A 19,403-nucleotide genomic window follows, 5' to 3' on the forward strand; every position below is an offset into this window, starting at 1 on the left:
ACCTGCTCAGCTCAGCCACTTTTTTCAGATTGAGCTTGAAGGTGTTGCAGAGATTAATTTGAAAGCTCTTTCAAACATTTAGATCAGTTTTGAGCCGACACTTGGCTTTCTGATGTTTTCAACGTGATTAGTGATCTATAGTATCCAACTTGTTTTGGATTTATGGATATGCTTTCCTCTTCTGAGGAATGTATACATAGTATGTTGCTTGTTTTCTTCCAAGTTCAAGAAAATTGTTTTGTCTCAAGTTGTACTATCTAGATATGCTGGGAGATGTTTCCATGATTGATTGTTTGGGTGGTAGAAATTTAATCCATACAATATGAGTGTTGATAGGATTTATGAGATTTCTATCAAACCCTCCCAATGAGAAGTAGAGTATGGCCAATCAATAAACCTTGACAAAACCTGCTGTTTTTCAATACCCATTGCTCACATTTCAACAGAAATGCTTCTCCCTCAATCAGCTTAGGACTGATTGAATCAAGGGGTAGTCCTCACACTTATCCTTGATATCTCAACTCAAAATTTTCACACGAAGTGTTACAAACCTAGCCAAATCTGCAAAGAGGAACTTTATCGTTTCATCCACTCCTATCCTCAAAGGATCATGAAGCTCCACTTCCCCAAAAACAAAGAAAATGATTGCTAACTTAAGAAGAAAACTCCTCAAAAGGTGTCTTTCTCCATGGATAAAATGGAGACCGTGATTTGACTTCTAAAGGATTAGGACCAGATCTACAAATTCATGGAAACTCATTTGGGACCAAAAATGCCAAAATTATGGGTATAAGAAATCAGCAGCCTTCAAGATCTGTGTCGATCTTAATGATGCTTAAGGGCTACATGGCTAGTTTCCCCTCCAAACAAGAAAGTATAATGTCAAAAACTGCATGCCCTGCGATTTCGACATTACAAATTGAACCTATTTTATCACATGTCCTGTGTTTCTCATGTTTTAGACCATTTTGTAGTATTTTTTTCTAGACCAAATGCCAACATTATTATGTCACTGTGTCTTCTATCCATTTAGTATTTTTGTGTCCTATTTCTTGTGGAAATTAGCACCAGGGTGCTAACATCTGCATGGTGCACTAGAGTCCCCTGACCATACAATCACACAAGCTCCATTTGGCACTCAAGATAGAGGTGTTTCTGATTTTTTTGTTCATAACCAACACCAAACCTAATTCTGTACACCTCCAACGGTAATCCTTGTGATACTCTTTCCAAGTTTAGCATTTTACGCATGTGAGTTTGAATCAGTCTTGGCTCTCACACCATCCATGAATGATTATTGATGCAAAAAGCTTCCATCTCCTTGCAACTTCCAACATCTTCTTGCAATTCGCAGCTTCTCTTGCAAAATGTACAGCATTTCATGATCTTTCTATTGATCTTCAGACCATTGACATAGAGAAATATGTATTCTATTTCTTTATTTTGTGGCATTCTCCTCTAAAAATTTGTAGGATTTTCATTGGCAAAGCTTCCTTGCTTATTGCTAAAGTTTCTAAATTAGAGGATCTCTACGTACATATATTGCAACTCCTACTCACTAGGCTAAGACGCATTCTTTCAAATGTCTTTTTTAGCCAGGTGATATTAACCTTCATCCTCTTGTTGTTTTCCGGCCTTCATCCTCTACAACTTAATAACATACTATCTTAAATATTGTGATAAACATTATTCTCAAGTTCTATCCATACCTACTTTCCCTCTTGTGATAGTTTTTACTTTTACTTTTACTATCACTCTTGATTTGTATACATTTCAAGAGACATATTTATATGTATATCTCTATCTATATTCATATGTATCAGTTTTCATCTTCAGAATCCAGCCTTGTAATTAACAATATGATACTCTCTCTCTTTCTTGTCATTTACATCATTTAATATTGATTTTGCATCTATTAAATGATTACATGGCTATTACAATATACTAAAAAAATTGTTGTAGACTCTTTCCCTATGCAAGTTCTAACAAATAGATTCACTTTCTAACAACTCTAGGCACCAACACAACTTTTGGACTACAACACAAATGCGCTAATGTCTACTATCCATGATTTTGTTGAGCTAACAAACAATATCAATGTCAATTCCCACAACTCTTGTAATAACCCCAATGGATTATATGGACAAGTAACTTTCAGATTTATAGATTTAAACCAGCACTTATAGAACTTGAATTTCCTCACAAATTTTTCAATGATAAAAGGTAACAAGAATTCTCAGAATTTATAAATTTATTTCCTCTTTCCAATGAGGACTGGAATACAACAAAATATGCTGCAACAGTAATCATAAACAGAAGCATGCACGGCAACAATAATAAACTGAAAATACTATATTAAACCACTACAAATACTGAATACAGATTACACAAACTTAACAGCTAGAACCTGCAAAACCATGAAGCACATTCACAACCTCTGGATGAGATTGTCACACAAAACCAAAGGGGTTTCGACTTCCAATCATTTGAAGTGAAAGGGATTTCATCCTTTGATCTTCTACAAATCCTAGAGTTTTTGTCCTCGAATCTGATTGTTTAAACCATAGTTGAATGACTCGGACTTGGCAAAAACTAAACAAGGCCCGAAAATGCAACTCAGCAAAAATTGGGCAAAAACTCGACAACTTAAAAAATTGCTTAAATATCATTAGAAACGCATTTTTTTGCAAAATTCAATGAGGAGGTGCATCCAATGAGTCAATAAATGAGTACATAAAAGAAACAAGATAAATCTAGTTACATTTGATTGATTTAAATGCAAAAATTGGGTACAAGATGGCATCTTCATGTGAAATGCTGATGGCTGATAGTCTAAAACAAAATGAAAATAGCAAATTATTTTTTGTAAAACTAAAAATAATTACTACATCAAAACTAGGAGAGAAGTAGAACTAGAGGGTCTAGTCCTAGAAGTTCATTGTGGCTCCTCCACCTCACCAAAATGAGGTTGAGGATAGCACCCCTCGTAGGGGTCTGAGGGTGAGACAGAGAGAGATGTAGAACTAGAGGGTCTAATCCTAGAAGTTCGTTGTGGCTCCTCCACCTCGCCAAAATGAGGTTGAGGGTAGCACCCCTCATAGGGGTCTGAGGGTGAGATAGAGAGTGAAGTAGAGTGATAGGTCTAGATCTTGGGGGAGAGAAGAGAGAGTGAGATAGACAGTGATAGAAATAGTGGGTAGAGGATGTGTGATAGGGAGAGAGATACGTCTAGAATTCAAAGCAGTTGAAATGAGTGAGATAGAGAGAGTGAGAGAATGTTGATAGGAGCCAACTGATTACTGAAATTTGACAAGTATGAAAATTTATAAGATCTTCTAAAACCTATAATTTGCATTATAACTCTTAGAGATCTGAAACCACTCTCAAACACCAATATATACATGAAATATAACTTAAAGATATACTTAAATGTTATATTTCATTTATATTTTTTATAAAGATAATTATATAATTTTTCATGCATCTGGGGCTCTTTTTTTATGCAGCCGAGTTTTTGTGAAAAAACTTTCCAAAAACTCGGCGAGTTTTTGGAAAAAACTTGGAGAACTTTCCACAAAAAACTCGGCAAGTTTTTTTGCTTAAAAACTCACGGAATACTCTGCAAGTCTTGCATCCATGATTTAAACACATTTCTCAAAACAACGTAAACAAGGGTTTTTGAGAGTAGATTGAATGAATCCTTAAAGGATGCATTTGCTTCTTTAAATAGCTAAGATCAGTGGCTGGAAATAGACACCACACAAAAGAATGGCTCAGATTTGTATCCACTAACCGCATTAATTGTTCACTCCAATCACTACTCAGATTTTAAACTTGAATTTATCTCCGCACATAGGTTGGAGATTCTAAACTTGACTTGTTGCATTTTTCCATAGTTCACAAACCTGCAAACTTTAGAACATTCATAACAATAAATGGACTTTATTTCAAAATTTGTATTGTTACTTCTCATTATCAAAAGTTGCAAAAAAAACTAGGGTGGTTGTTACAGGCCATCCACTATCCCTCGGAGCCAACTGGAAGCATCTAGAGATGTCTCAACTGGAAATCACCTAATTATAAATTAAAAAATAAGAGGGGTGGGGAGCCCACAAAGCTCCCATACTTTCAAAACCCTCAAAATATCTCTTTTATTTAAAACAAGAAAAAACAACAGCAAAATATATTGCAGCAACAGGCAGCCTTGAGATTTAAAAATAATCGGGCCTTTGGTTTGTCATTTGCAAGCTAAAAACCTGAGGTTTCATGAGTGGCAGAGCAGCAGCAGTGAAGGTAGTGAAAATAAAAATATTAACAGGGCCAAACAAAAGTCGGGGTTAATTATGGTGTGGGACTGTTATGGGTGACATGAGACAGCCACATAACCCATTTGAATGCCTATCCATCCTTCTAAGCTCTTATGCAAAGGGCCCATTGTAACTCCCTAAACTTCTTTTGGAATTTGCAACAACTTTAAAAAAAAAGAAAAAAAAAATTCAGGGAAGTAGAGTTTGGTTGTGTTATTTGTGTAACGAATGGTTTTGGAAGACACTACATTCAGCTATCTAGTCACATTTTGGGCATTATGGTACAGTAGGTTAGATTTTGTTAAAAGATAACCATAGCTAAGAAGGTAGAGATATATAGATTGTTTATGGAGGCTGAAGCAAGATCTAAGGGTATGCCAGTAGAGTCCACAAAATCCCCTATGCCATCCATTGTTGCTAATAGTGAGATTTATACAAGAGGAAATAGGACAACTAGTGTGAAGTCAAAGCCAACTGCAAGGATGTTAAATATGCAATCATGGTTAGTGGTAGACTTTTTGATTGCCAGTTTCTATTTGACCATGCCATCCCATTTCATGTGGCACAATCTCCCTATTTCAAATAAATGTTGAAAGTACAAATGTCAATGGTCCCTCATATGCCCCTTGGACAGAATAAACTATGGAGCAGATCCTTGATAAAGAGTTGACTTGTTAAATGAGGATATGAGGAAAACTTCACTAAGAATGGGTGGACCAATATTAGACATTGGCCACTCGTCAATATCACAATCACCTGTGCAACTGGCTCTTATTTTCTCTTAAGCTTATCAATTGTTTAAGCACAAGGATGCCAGCTTTCAGTTTCAGATTTTGGAGGATGAAATAGCAAAGGTTGGGGCTTCAAATGTTGTACAGGTAGTCACCAATTCAGCATGTGTTTGTAAGTTCCCAGCATGAGGGTGGAAGGTACTTACAGACACAATTTTTTGGCCTTGTACCGTGATCATGTGTTGAATAACACATTGAAAGGCATGGCGAAGATAGATTGGGTGAAGAGAGTGGTAACAAAAACAAGATATATGGATATTCATTTGCAACCACCACACCTCGCTCTCTTAAGGACTTTTTCAAAAAAAGGAATTCCTCAAACTTGCATAAACTAGCTATGTCAACTATTTTATTTTGATAAGGGATGCTTGAGATGCAAGAACCTCTCTAGCTAATGATGGTTTATCTAGGGTGAGAAAGATGGCCAAAGGCAAACACAACCAAAGAAAAAAGTGCAAATCAAAAGATTCTTGATGATTATTGGTCCATTGAGACTTAAGAGATTTCTAAATTTATAATTAATTTATTAATGTTTGTAACTTATAAAATATTTTCATTTTTTGCATTAGCATTCACTCTTGTTAATTTGAGTCTTATTCAGTTTTTAATTTATTTTTTGCAAATAAAGTTGCTCCTTTATCTCACCTGATGTGCAGCTTATGCTCTAAATCTCAAATGATATGCACTAGGAGCTAGTATGGTACCTCCTTGTGAGGACAACGAGGTGAAAAAGGATTAATGAAAGCCCTTCCAAAAGATGTATAGCATTGTGGAGGTACTTTGAGCATAGTGGATTGCCTTTGTCAATATTTGGGATCCATTCAACTAACCAAAGGGGAGGACAATTGAGCTACATTAGCTCAATCCAACCCTATTGGATGGTGGACGTGGCATGGTTAGTGTCATGTCCCCTTTTCAAAATTAAATTCTCCAAAGGACTCATGGTCTATTTCTTATTTCGAGATAAAGTTAGGGAAATAATTTAATATGAATTTCGAGTTGTTCAATAACATTATTTATAATTTTGTTAAATAATAACTTATGTACTATTATTATTTTATAAATGTGGGCCTAATGAAATATCTTATTAAAAGAGTTTTCAAACACCTTTTGTAGATAATTCGACAGAAAAAGAAAACTCAAAATTAAAAGGTGCATATAAAACAAGAATTTGGCACTGAAAAAGGCATACATTGTTATTGTTATCAAACCCCTTTTTCAAAGCTTGAGTATTTTGTTCATCTTCAGACTTGAAGTGTAATGTCCCCTATTGGAGTATACCTGATTTTTGCCCAAAAGTAACCATTCCAAAAATACAATTTGTTTACAAATAGTAATCTACAACTAAATCATATAATAGCTATTGAACAAGTAAATGAACAATTAACATTAATGAAATGATGAATAACATCGCCTATTTCGATCTGTTCTATAGTTTCACTTCCAACAATCAACCATACTAGGGATTGGAGGAAAAAGCATGAGAGGGTGCCCGGAAACTGTTCGCCACAACTAAGCTCAAGGGTGTGGAACATCCAACCAAGACAATTTGACCCCTTGGCCCACAAGTGGCAGGATCTCCAGTCCATCCAACTTGGGGTGGTCTACTTGCATCGTGGGAACCAGTCTGCTGCCTCTCCCTAATGTTCCCTAACCAATCTCATGTATGATTGCTTGTGGGAAGATAAATCGATTAGTTTGTTCCCTTATATACTGCTGTGTTGTGACGTTTTCACACATCACCCCATTGCAAATGGGGACCCATGTTTTTTGCTTTTTAGGGTTTGTTTTCTAGGTCTTTTAGGGTTTTGTCAGTTGGCCTTTGCATTATTTCAAGTGCGATTTGAGGACCAAGGCAAAAGCACTCATGTCCCTCTCCAAGGGACCAGGGCGAAAAGGCTTATTTGAGTCATTCTTGGCCTTGTTTGGTCAAATTGAAACATCAAAGGCATGGTGAAGGACGAAATGAACATGATAGAGCATCCAGACTTGATTGAAAACAATGAAATGATGAAGTTTTTGCCTAGAAGGTCAAAAGCGCTCCTGTCCCTCTCTGAAGGACCAGAGCGATTTTCTTTATATGCACAATTTTAGACCTTTCTTGGACATTAACTCTTATTCGTAGCGTGAAGTAAGATGAAATCCTCCCTAGCAAAGGAATTTCGAGATGAAAGTGAGACAATTTGGCTTAGAAGGCAAAAAGTGCTCCTGTCCCTCACTGAAGGACCGGAGCTTGAATTTCAAATTTGCACTGCCTTTGCAAGATTAAAGTGATTTTATGATTTGAAGAGGTTAAGGGAAGCATGTTTTGTCCATTGAATATAATTTAAGTGGTTCACAAAGGAGTAAATCAACCCAAATGACAAAAAGTGCTCCAGTCCCTCACTGAAGGACCATGACGCTTTTTCAAGTTTCTCCTCTTTGTTTGATATTTTATGGCAAAACTTGACTTGGATGGGAAGGACGAATGATGTTTTATGCCTTAGATGCGATTGAAGGTTTAAAAGACAAGGAAATATACCATGAAGGCAAAAAAGTGCTCCTGTCCCTCTCCAAGGGACCAGAGCGATTTTCCAAAAGTGCTCCCATCCCTCTCCAAGGGACCAAAGCGATTTTCCAAAAAGTGTAAATTTCCTGCAAGGCCAAGGCAAGTTTGTGATTGAAATGAATGGAAGAGGACATGATTAGCCCATTGAAGATAATTTGGAAAGCTAGCAAAGGACGGATAGGCTTGAAATTGCAAAAGTGCTCCCGTCCCTCACCAAGGGACCAGGGCGAAAAACATGTTATCTAGCCTTTCTCACCAATTTTGGACAAATTGAGGCCAAGGCGCAAGTTTGAAAAAGTGTTTAAAATGCCTTGAAGTGAAATTGAGATGCGAGAGTTGCAAATTTTGACGACAACTGGCAAAAGTGCTCCCGTCCCTCACCAAGGGACCAGGGCGCAATTTCCAAGTATGCCCATTTACCTTGCATTTTGAAATGATATTTTTATTACCAAGACTCAAGAAGTAGTGAAATGTGATATTCTACGCCTTAAGGGTAATTTGAAGATTAATGTGATCAAGAATTTGCACAAGGACTCAAAAGTGCTCCTGTCCCTCACTGAAGGACCAGGGCGATTTTTATGAAACAACAAATTCCCTCCGAGATTATGCTAAGGCAAAGTTGTGTGAGATGGGAAGGATCTTCTAAAGCATGGTGAACAAAGGTTTGACTTCAAAAAATTAAGAATCCTAGCCTAAAAATGAAAAAGTGCTCCTGTCCCTCTCCAAGGGACCAGAGCGAAGTTATTGGCATTCTTTATTTTTGCCATATCCCAACGTTGACATCCTCCAAATCGCATGAAATGCCAAAATCATCAACTTCGAAATAAAATAAAAAAGAATTAATTAAATTGGCATTTAATAAAGGCCCATAGCATTTAATAAATTAATTTTGAGCCTCAAAAATCGAATTTTTTATTGTTAAGGCATTTAAAATTAATTTTTGTGAAATTAAAATTAAAAATGGAGCACTTAGAGGCTTATTTTTATTTATTTTATCAAGTCGGCCTCTTGTTTTTGCAATTTTATTTATTTTTTGGCCTATTTTTGCCAAGTCGGCCTATGGGGGTAAGGTGGTGAGTGCTCTATATATTGAAGGGGTTTGTTTCACAATTCAAATCATTCATTCATCCCTTCTAAAGTGCAAAAAGGTGGAGATTAAGGAGTGCAAAATTCATTTTGAAGGCTATTGGAGAGGCGTATTTCTTGCTAGTTTGGAAGAAAATTTCCAGATTTTTTTGAAGGTATTTGAAGGCGAATTTCCAGATTTTGGAGAAGCTAATGGAAGGTGGAATTCTTTTCCAAGCTAGAGGAGGCACAATTTGTTCAAGAGATGGCTTTGATCTACATTTTTGCCTAGCGAATTCTCCTATTTTTGCATCATTTCTTAGAGTTAATTTTCAAGGGGAGGTATGGCGAAATCATCTTGACACCATTATTGAAGATTTGAATTTTGAACTTTTATTTTGAAAATTCTAAGTTTGGCATAGTTAATTAGGAAATGATAACTCAAGATTTATTATGAAGTTTCCTAATTAAAATCCTAAATCTTCCTTTTGAATCCTAATTTCTACACTTCAAGATATATTATTAATTGTGAAATGTTGTGTAGGTATCAAGATGGCGACTCCCAAGCTCGAAAGATCTACAAGTCGGAAGGCTCTCCTCAAGGAAAATCAAGCCAGATCAAGGAGGTTCTCATCAAGGACGATCAAGCAAGGACAAGGGCGACCTCTTCCAATCCAGCATTCCAAGGCGAGGTACATCATCATCCTGCAAATAAAGGACACAAGAAGTCAGAGCAAAGGGTTCGTTGAAGAAGCAGATAGTTCCGGATGAATTAATTAAAGCTAACTTCTCAACGTTACCAAATTGAGTATCAACCAAGTGTCAGACGAGTTGGCATCCTAATCATCACTTCTCCAGTCGTAATCATCACTTCTCCAGTCGGATTGGTCCACCTCGGCATGTCCAGATTCAATGTACCTAACTCATGGAAGGTGGCACAAACTCCGATGTACCTACCCCGGCTATCCATTGGTCGATTTTTCCAGAGAGGACATGTGTCCAAGCAATACAATTATTTCATCGGTCAAGCATTAAATGTTATGTAATGGTTGTAACAAACCCTAATTAGGGTTTTCATTGTAAAATCTTGGCCATTGATCTCAAATTGATCTTAGCCATCGAATTGTATTGTGGGCACTATATAAGCCCCGACTCTTCATTTTGTAAAGGCAATAGATAGAATTAAATAGAAGCAGTTAATAGAAGACAGATAGAGAGTAGTTAGAAGGTGATTAGCTAGTTGATAGAATAGCAATTAGAGTAGAGTAGAGAGAGAAGGCAAAGATTGTTGCCAAGATGTTGTTGTAAAAGACTTGTAACTTCATTGAAGAAATGGTGAAATTTATGGGTCGATTCGACAATTTGCATGGTCTCTATACTTCTCATATTTGATTTCATGTTATTAGATGAGTGGAAGAAATGTGCTTGATTGATGGTGAAATTCGTATGTCCATACTACTAGCGGTTTGTTGATTGCAGACTTGCCTTGTGTAGTCAACTGGAATCATTCAGCTTAAGCTTAACTTCAATTGCCGCTTCTTCATTGATATGCATCAACCTGATGGTGTCTATGCCTGCAGTGATGATTTGAACATCATAAAGCTTTCCTTCGAAGATCGCACTAACCTTGTGGAGATGGTCCTACGATGTCAAAACAAGACTTAGTTAGAATTTCATCTAAGATCATTCATTGCTCCTACATTCTTAGTATTAGGATTAGTACCTTTCCTCGCCCTCATCTTTTTTCCTTTTTTCAAGTCTAAGGAGGTAAAATCCTGTGTTCCAGCAATATTCAAAGCAAATCAGACGTTCAGGTCATCAAGTGTAAGTCCCCTTGTGATTCCAGCAAATCACATCATACCACAAAGAGCTTATCAACACGTAGAGATCCTACAACGAAGAACCTTGAAGTCATCCTGATTGATCCTTTTCGCGATATCTTCAGCATTCAGAGGCTTTACTCAAGAGAGGATAAGGTACCCTTGGGTATTTTATTCTGTGTTTGATAGTGTACAAAATACTTTCTGAATTTTTTTCTAATTCTGACCTAACTATTTTGATTTCCTTATTGATATTTGTTCTTATTTCTGCCTTTTATTTTCTATTTTTCTGATTTCCAATCAGATGTTCCTTCTATTTGATTTGATCCTTTCTTGGATCCAATTCAGATCTCAGAATGCTACTTCTCTTCCATTTAATTAATCCTTCATGGGTGGAGTTCCTCATAATTGAGTTCCATCTCCCCTTTTATACCTTTATTCTTGAAGGAGACGCACCCCTTCAACATTGCTACCCTTTGCAAGAGTTACACCTTTTCTTTACTAATTGCTGTCAATAATTTAATTTTAATTTTAATTAATTCGAATGCCTTTATTATCTTGGCACCTTTATATTAATATTGCTGATGATATACTTTAAGGGGCTGCGATCCAAATAAGGTTTGACATGCATATTTTCTCTTGAGGAAATATACGGTGGTTAGAAGAAACTCACCAGGCCTGATAAGATATTATTGCTGATGATATACTTTAAGGGGCTGCGATCCAAATAAGGTTTGACATACATATTTTCTATTGAGAAAATATACGGTGGTTAGAAGAAACTCACCAGGCCTAATAAGATATAATAAAGTCAGACAAAACAGGTTCTTGTGTCAGAAATTGTCTCCTCTAGTATGGGGGTTCCCTTATGAAAGTGTACGGCTGGCAACTCAAGGAAATAATGCACCAATCAATATCAATCTTTCATTTATTATTATTATTATAATTATAACATTTATTTATTTATTTATAATATTTTAATTTATTATTAAATCTCAAAAGAAAGGGACATTACATGAGAACAAAAACTGTTTGGTGCAGAAATCTACAGTATGAAAACCCTCTCAATTTCCAGTTTAAGTGATTGCATTTAGGAGTCACATTTGTGCAGAAAATTGAAGGTTTTCCAGTTTCAATCTGGTGATCAAATAGTTTAGTGATTTTGAAAATCTTACTGAAGATCAAAAGAAAGAGACATTACATGAGGACAAAAACCGTTTGGTGCAGAAATCTAGAGTATGAAAACCCTCTCAATTTCCAGTTCAAGTGATTGCATTTAGGGGTCATGTTTGTGCAGAAGATTGCAGGTTTTCCAGTTTCAATCTGGTGATCAAGTTTAGTGATTTTGAAAATCTTACTGAAGATCAAAAGAAAGAGCTATTATATGAGGACAAAAACCGTTTGGTGCAGAAATCTAGAGTATGATAACCCTCTCAATTTCCAGTTTAAGTGATTGCATTTAGGAGTCACATTTGTGCAGAAGATTGCAGGTTTTCCAGTTTCAATCTGGTGATCAAATAGTTTAGCAATTTTGAAAATCTTACTGAAGATCAGTTTTAGATAATTAGAATATCAATTTGTTTGGTATTGAGTGCTAAATCTTTATTGATATTAAACAGCAAATATTATTTTCAATATTACTCTTGTTTGTACCCTTGCTGTCAGTGACTTTGGGAGCTGCCGATTATAATTGCATTTGATAATTCAGCAACATACCTAGTTGGTGAGGCCATGATATTTGTAGAGAATTGTTTACTCATTCATTTATTCAATTGTTTATTCTAAGTTGGTATTATAGCCTTTTTATGAATGTAATTTCAGCTGATAAAGTATCCGGATTGTGTGATTTTGCTGTTGGCATCAATATTTAATTTAGATGTTTTAAAAAATATATATCAAGGGAATTTCCAATGACTTCTTGTATCAATATTATCAATTTCGAGATGGCCTCAATAAAAGAATGTCATGTGAAGTGTTAATGTAAATGTTATTGTTGTGAATTTTCCGGTGTTCCACAGCCATTGGGGATGGGCAGACAGGGGGACAAAGGGCCTAAGTTTGGGGACGGCAGAGGGGGGGTGGTGCTGATACACGTATAGTACTTGAAAAACTAGTTGTTAAAAGATGTATAATAATTTCATTTCAAATGAAACTATGGCTAATTAGTAAAATTATTAAATAGCAAAATTGCAAATACTAAATACAAAGATTTCTGGGTTTTCTCTCCTCTTCACCTAGGTGGTAAAAAAAATCAGAAAAACAAATGTAACTAAAATCAGTCATTTTAGGGGGTTTTGTAATGCATAGCGGGCATGGATGGGGCCCACATCCAATTAGGGTTCACCACAAACGCTAAAAAAGCATTAAAAATAAGATTTATTTATTTTTTTGCACTTTTTCATGACTTTCGATGGAAAACACCAAGGCATCTCCGAGACACTCGAGAGACACCTGGGCGTCTCAAAGACACCTGGACATTTTGCTCTCTTTGACATTTCCAGTGGTGGCGAGACAGCAGGAAACGTGTCATCGTCCCCACGTCTCTGAGACGTCCCCGCGTCTCTGAGACGTCCCCGTCTTGAAACACGGGGCTCGAGAGGCAGAACGTGTCCCCATGGTTCACTGGAATATTCTTGCTGTCATAAATATTTGGACATTACATACTATGAGAAAATATAAAAAAATATTGCATATTTATCATAAAAAATTTTAAAGGGGGTCATCACAATAAGAATGTAGTATTATTGAATATGCTTGCCACTCACCTCCTTTCATACCTTACCATCTTCTTTATTGCAAAGCAGAACTGATCCACATACAGCTTCATTCAGTTAGTCAAGAGAAATAGGCTTACCTCTTGACAGGCAAAGATATTGGTGGTCATGTAAAGTGCCTTGCAACTTCAGGGTTGACAAGTCCCCAAGTATAAACAAAAATTAGCTTTACAGCGGGAACTTGATCCTAAATATGCCACACAATTTGATGAAGAGGCACAAGAGGGATTAATTGGGGTTTCATTGGATGAGGTGGTCTCATATTGGTAGTAACTTAGATTATACTTTGATTTTAATTCAAGCAAAGATGAGCCAAAAGCATAGCAGTAATAGATCTAGATGTCTACATTGTCATTTTCTTGCACATGCACATGGGTAATGAAAACTCAAATAATTAGACGTTGAAGTTTTGTTAATTTGTAACTCATGAATTCTTAATTCAGCTCTAACGTTTCATAATATAGTTATATAATGAATATGGTGAATGTCTCATATAAATATTTTAAATTTGCTATATTTTAAAATTTTCCCTTTTTTTTGAATTTTCATCTACAATGGTCACCTTAAAAAAGGTCTCTCATTCCTTGCCATCCCAGAACCATTCCCATCCAAAAAATGCAACGCATAGCTTATTTTGGAAAGACTGCTAACATGCAGAGAATCCCCTACAGATGACACTGAATTCCCAGGAAAAATGTCAACAAGTCTTCGTCTGGAAAAAAGCACAAATTCAAAACCCTGTAGCAAACGTTCAGCAAATTGTTGACTGACAAGTTACCAAGAAAAACTGAAAATCAAATGTTGGTTTGTGGATAGGGACAGAAGAAGAATATCTGACAGTTAACCTAGCGAAATGTTGAATTGCGCTATGGGAAAAAGAATACTAACAAATAATATCTCAAGATGTGGCCATATTCTTGCCAAAGAGATGGTGTTCATGTTTGAAACAAAGCCAAATTATAAAATGCAAAGCAACTTGTTTCCTTTTAAAAAAATTTAAAAACTTTCAGTTTTTCCTGGTTTTAAAAAACACAATTCGTGATTTTTTTATGCAATGATGTTTCCGTGATAAACTCAAGAGCTCAGGGTGTATGTTGTGGCTTGACTAATGTTTCCCTTTAGAATTTATGACAGAAAACCTTAATGATATTATCTGAAATATTGATCGAGATTCAACTTATCTGTCCTTTACTTCATTGAAATCTACACGATGCGGGTGAATGACATTCATAGTCACTAATAATTTTAACTTTTAACATGGAAGTGATGATTTCTCAACAGGAAAATATCTATATTATGGGAAATCAAAAATATGTGCATGGTTATACAGCTAAATGGATTGGGAAAGAAACATAAATATTCTTACTTGAATGTTTTAAGAAATTACCAAATTAATTAGGGCATTTTCACATATGTAGCAAATAAAATTAGTTTTTAATGATAAACGATATTCTCAGGATTAGAAACTAAAAGAGTGGTTGTACAAGAAAAATATTTATATACACTTAACTGTGGTCAGCTTGTTCAGTGTGCCATCAACTTGCATGAAATAAGCCTACAATTTAAGATTTATAACACAATTAATTAATCTGACATTTAGATTTTCCTGAAGGTACTGTGAGAAATAATTCAAATGAGAGAATTTAGAAAAACCTCCAACAACATCTCAAGCTCTTCAACGTCATTCTCGTTCCCGTGGATTGTTGTAGCACTTGTCCTGCTAGCTCGGCCAATCCTTGAAGCTATAGTAGGAGAAACTGGAGCCCAGTTGGGAGCAATAGACCCACCAACTGGTGAAGATGACCCAACTAACTTTCTTGATAAGTAAAGGTCAGCCATGTCATCATCATCATCCAAAAGTTGTTCAAGTTCATCTCTTACCTGCAAGAGGAACATCTAATCAATGTTCCCACTAAGAAAAATGGAAACCATTTACCAGAACTCATTTAAATTGTACAAACAACTAAAGTGTAATCACAAGAGAAAATGGAAAAATAAGAGGAAGATGATACAATCAACAAATTAACAAAAGTTACCTATGTCCAATGTGATATTCTCATATTTAGTAAATGACAAACTAATCCCTGCCCTCATAAAAGTAAGGTATAAGATTTCAAGCCAGGATAAGCACAAAATGCACACATCACCAATACATGTACCCCTAGATGAGACCATTCAAAGTGTCTTCCGTTCCTCGACATTCCTTGTCTGATCATTATGTGTCTTCAAAAAGTTTCCATGAATAATGTTATTTTTTAATAAAACACCTTATCTTCACATCTAACTCATCGCTATAAACAAAATAAACAAGAATTCTAAATTGTAAATTGATTAAAAAGACATGTTTTTCTTACTAGACTTTGGGTTTGGGCGATGTAGCATCTGCATCACATCCGAAGTATCTAAATTTTAAACGCAATATATTTGTCCTCAATTTTTCTCAGATTTTCATCATCAATGAAGATTCCCAGATATTTATAAAGTAATACTAGATGTTGCTTCCTCTATTTATCTGACTATTAAATGTTTAAATTTGTCATTTGCAAATACTCTACTAGCATTTCAGGTATTTCCTCCTAGCCAACTCCAGAGAAAAAGATGGTTAGCTATACCACTCTTAAATGGGCTCCAGTACAATTTGGATAACAATCCTTATTCTCTAATCATTTACCTGCTTTTTCAAATATTTTGTCTTAGCCACACCTGCATTAGTTCTTCACATAGTGTGATAAATTGGCCTATTGTGGTGTTCATGTTGGCAATATTAATATGATTGCTTTAGAACTAAGAATATTTTAGCTTCACTTAATTAACAGAGAACTAAAGGATATGCACATCTGTCAAGATTCTGGAAATTTGCGTAAAACAAATGGCAGAAATGGAAATTTCAAAGAAAACATATAAGTTGAAAGCTTCAGCCCTAGAATCTTTTGCACATGATTTATATTCAATAATACATTCAAAGAATGGTAAGAAAGCAAACATAATTGCAGTGGCTGAGACCTTTTGAACACGTGCTGTCAACCTTGTCATAGCACTCTTAAGTTTACGAACACGGTCCAAATTACGACTACTAATCTGCATGTCATGGTGAAAATTTGTATAAGTAAGAATATCCAAGCTTTGCAGAAATAAAGAGAACAATGATACAAATACAGAATTTAGTAATTATAATGTCGGTAAAATACAAGCCGCAACTAACGCTATGCATTCTCCTAAGTCCAAATCAACACAAGTTGTTCCAAATTAATTTAAAGCCACTTTTCAACTGCAGTTAGTACTTAAATACACTTACTAAGAATCAAGGATAGTTTCTAGCAGTTAAGAATAACTCCTATTTTTTATTTTGCATCCAAATGAAATGCACAGATACGACTGTTAGGCTAAGTTGCTGATTCGGGCATGGGTACGGATACAGATATGGATTCAGGTATGGCAAAAACAGATTCCTTGGGTACAGGTACGAGTATGGGTACGTAATAAATTTGAATGACTAATAAAATCATATTAATATACTAATATGTTTGAACATTTAATAAAGTTAACAACTAAACAAAATAAATAATAAAATGTTTTAAAATTTAATTTAAAATATTAGTAATATATAATAATATAAATAATAAATATATTATAAGTTTAATTTAAATATTTTAAAATATTAAATTTTAAAATTGAATAAAAACAAAAGTAAATACCAAATGACTGATTTAGAACATATAGTATTGTTGGTTAACAGATTTATCACCTAACTCTACATTCTCACGCCCACAAAGGTAACAAATGTAACAACAGTTGAACCAGTCTCAAACAACTATCTACTAACAAATTCTCTACTTATTTTACAAGGTAGCAGCTACCTTCATAAGATTTTCGACAAATAATAAACCATTCATAATGATAAAGTTAGAACCAGAAACATAAAACACAGAAATCTGAAACTTAGCAAATCTCACAAGAACAAGATACACAGAATTCTATCCTGGGAAAACCCTCCAACTGAGGGTGAAAAACCCAGCCACACCAAAAATCAACCTTTACTGAAGGAACAAAATTTGAATACAATGCTCTCAAGCAAGATTGTTAACACTTAACAATCAATGGTAGAAGCAGACAATATATCAGAACTGAAAGCTTCTACAAAATATACAGAATAGCAGAAGAAGATACAAAACTCTCATCTTAAGTGATCACATATAATAGACTCTCTCTTGTGAACTTCATACACCAACACAAACAGCAACACACCATTTTAAAGGCAAGGCTTGAAACATCTCTAAGATGGAGGAAAACGAAGGGCCAACACTTCATACATGCAAAACCCAAAGCGGCAGTTACATTGAATGCCGTTACATATTCTGCCACCAACAGGAGCCGAATACACCATCACATTGAACGCTGTTACATTGAATGTCGTTACGTACTCCACCACCGACAGGAAAGCAACAGCAAGGAGATTTTACATCATCGCAGGTATAATGAACTCTGCTGAAGCTATTAACATTAACACATATTTGCTTTTAACCATAAAGCAAACTAAGGAAATGCTTTTAACCAAAAAGCTTCAGAAAGGCATACGTACAGCATGAATCGTACTCTTATTTGAATTTTTCGATCCTAAATAAACCAAAAATCACTACAGAAGTATCATTCACAGATAATGCTTCTGCAGTAACAGAGGTACTTAATCATTCACTTTCCAATATAGATCATTCATCAATAAACCATCCAACACAAACAAAAGGAATTCATACACCACGACTCAAAGATCATGGATATCTGAAACCGCCAGTGTCTTTCTATATTGAAATTAACTGAAAAACAGAAATATAGATAATGCTTCTGCAGTAACAAAGGTACTTAATCATTCACTTTCCAATATAGATCATTCATCAATAAACCATCCAACACAAACAAAAGGAATTCATACACCACGACTCAAAGATCATGGATATCTGAAACCGCCAATGTCTTTCTATATTGAAATTACCTGAAAAACAGAAATATACTTAGTAAAACAGAAGTTTTTGCTCTAATGAGAAAATCAAAGTTTGCCCAAAAGATCCTCAATTAAGTTCAAGTCCAACTATTTAAAGCTTAAAAAGTAACGGTTTCTTGAAGACAACCGTTATTTAAAACTAAGTCTTTTAAAAAAGGCATATGAGCCAATATCAAGAAAAGCAATAAAAACTATAAAATCACAACCCCCCTCCACCTTCAGAATTCACATGCTGCCTCTTGAGCTTTAATTCTCTGCCTGTATTCTCGGTATCTGTTGATGACTCTAGTAATGCTTCTATCCCCCGGTGTGGCTGTGACTTACAACCTTGTCTTCCACTTAGAAAGTGATTTGTCTGTATCAGCCAAGCTTCTGTGTATGCCATCAATTTCAGCTTCAAAGGCTACTGTGTAAGTTTGCAGATGGCTCAGACTCTTGAACACCTTTGGGGAAATGGTTTGAGGATCTTTGATTTCTTTCTGATAAGTCTCTTTGAACTGATCTAGCATTTGATTAAGCTCACGTACATTCTCCTCAAATCCATCCATCAGATCAACCTCCAAAGCATTAAAATTATCTTTGATCTTAACCAGGTCTTCGAAGTACTGCCCCAGTGCTTTATTAATGTCACCTATGTAATCATCATAAATTTTTACTTTCCAATCCAAAGCCTCAAGCCAGGTAGGGTCGATTTCTTTAGGATGCTCCAATTTTTCAATCACCAGCGTAGCATGGCCCATTGAAAGGAGCTCTGCGACCTCTCTTGCAAGCACAAATATACTGCCATGCTCCTTCCGGACTGGTTGTAACTCAACTACCAATTCTTTCCTCTTATTTAGCACAATTACATACAATCTCCTAAACTTGGTGACATAAATGACACCACCTTGATACAATTCATCCATCCACTCGGTGACAGCCTTTGCACAATATCGGGGGCAATCCTACACACTTGAACTTGAGGCTTCCCCTGTGATAGGATTTATAATAGATGAAATGAAATCCTTCAATGACTACACCTGAGCCTATAACTCCAAATTTTCTTTCTTTTGCTCCTTTGCTCTTTTAATTAGTGCATTCATTGAAAAATCAGCATCAAAAA

General features: G+C 35.5%; 1 protein-coding gene across 2 annotated transcripts in view; it reads right to left on the bottom strand.

The window, feature by feature from the left end:
• Positions 1–19,403, bottom strand: part of LOC131038502 (magnesium transporter MRS2-I) — a 54,096-nt gene that overhangs the window by 17,082 nt on the left and 17,611 nt on the right. Inside the window, exons 5-7 of one of the 2 annotated variants that reach the window (XM_057970949.2) lie at positions 16,309–16,383; positions 14,959–15,186; positions 14,816–14,860 (exon numbers count right to left, since the gene is read on the bottom strand). In XM_057970949.2, the coding sequence (XP_057826932.1) occupies positions 14,816–14,860; positions 14,959–15,186; positions 16,309–16,383 (348 nt within the window). The remainder of the gene's footprint in view (positions 1–14,815; positions 14,861–14,958; positions 15,187–16,308; positions 16,384–19,403) is intronic. The other variant, XM_057970950.2, reaches the window with a different exon arrangement.

This window comes from Cryptomeria japonica, chromosome 10, assembly GCF_030272615.1.
Source record: "Cryptomeria japonica chromosome 10, Sugi_1.0, whole genome shotgun sequence".
Classification (NCBI taxonomy): domain Eukaryota; kingdom Viridiplantae; phylum Streptophyta; class Pinopsida; order Cupressales; family Cupressaceae; genus Cryptomeria; species Cryptomeria japonica.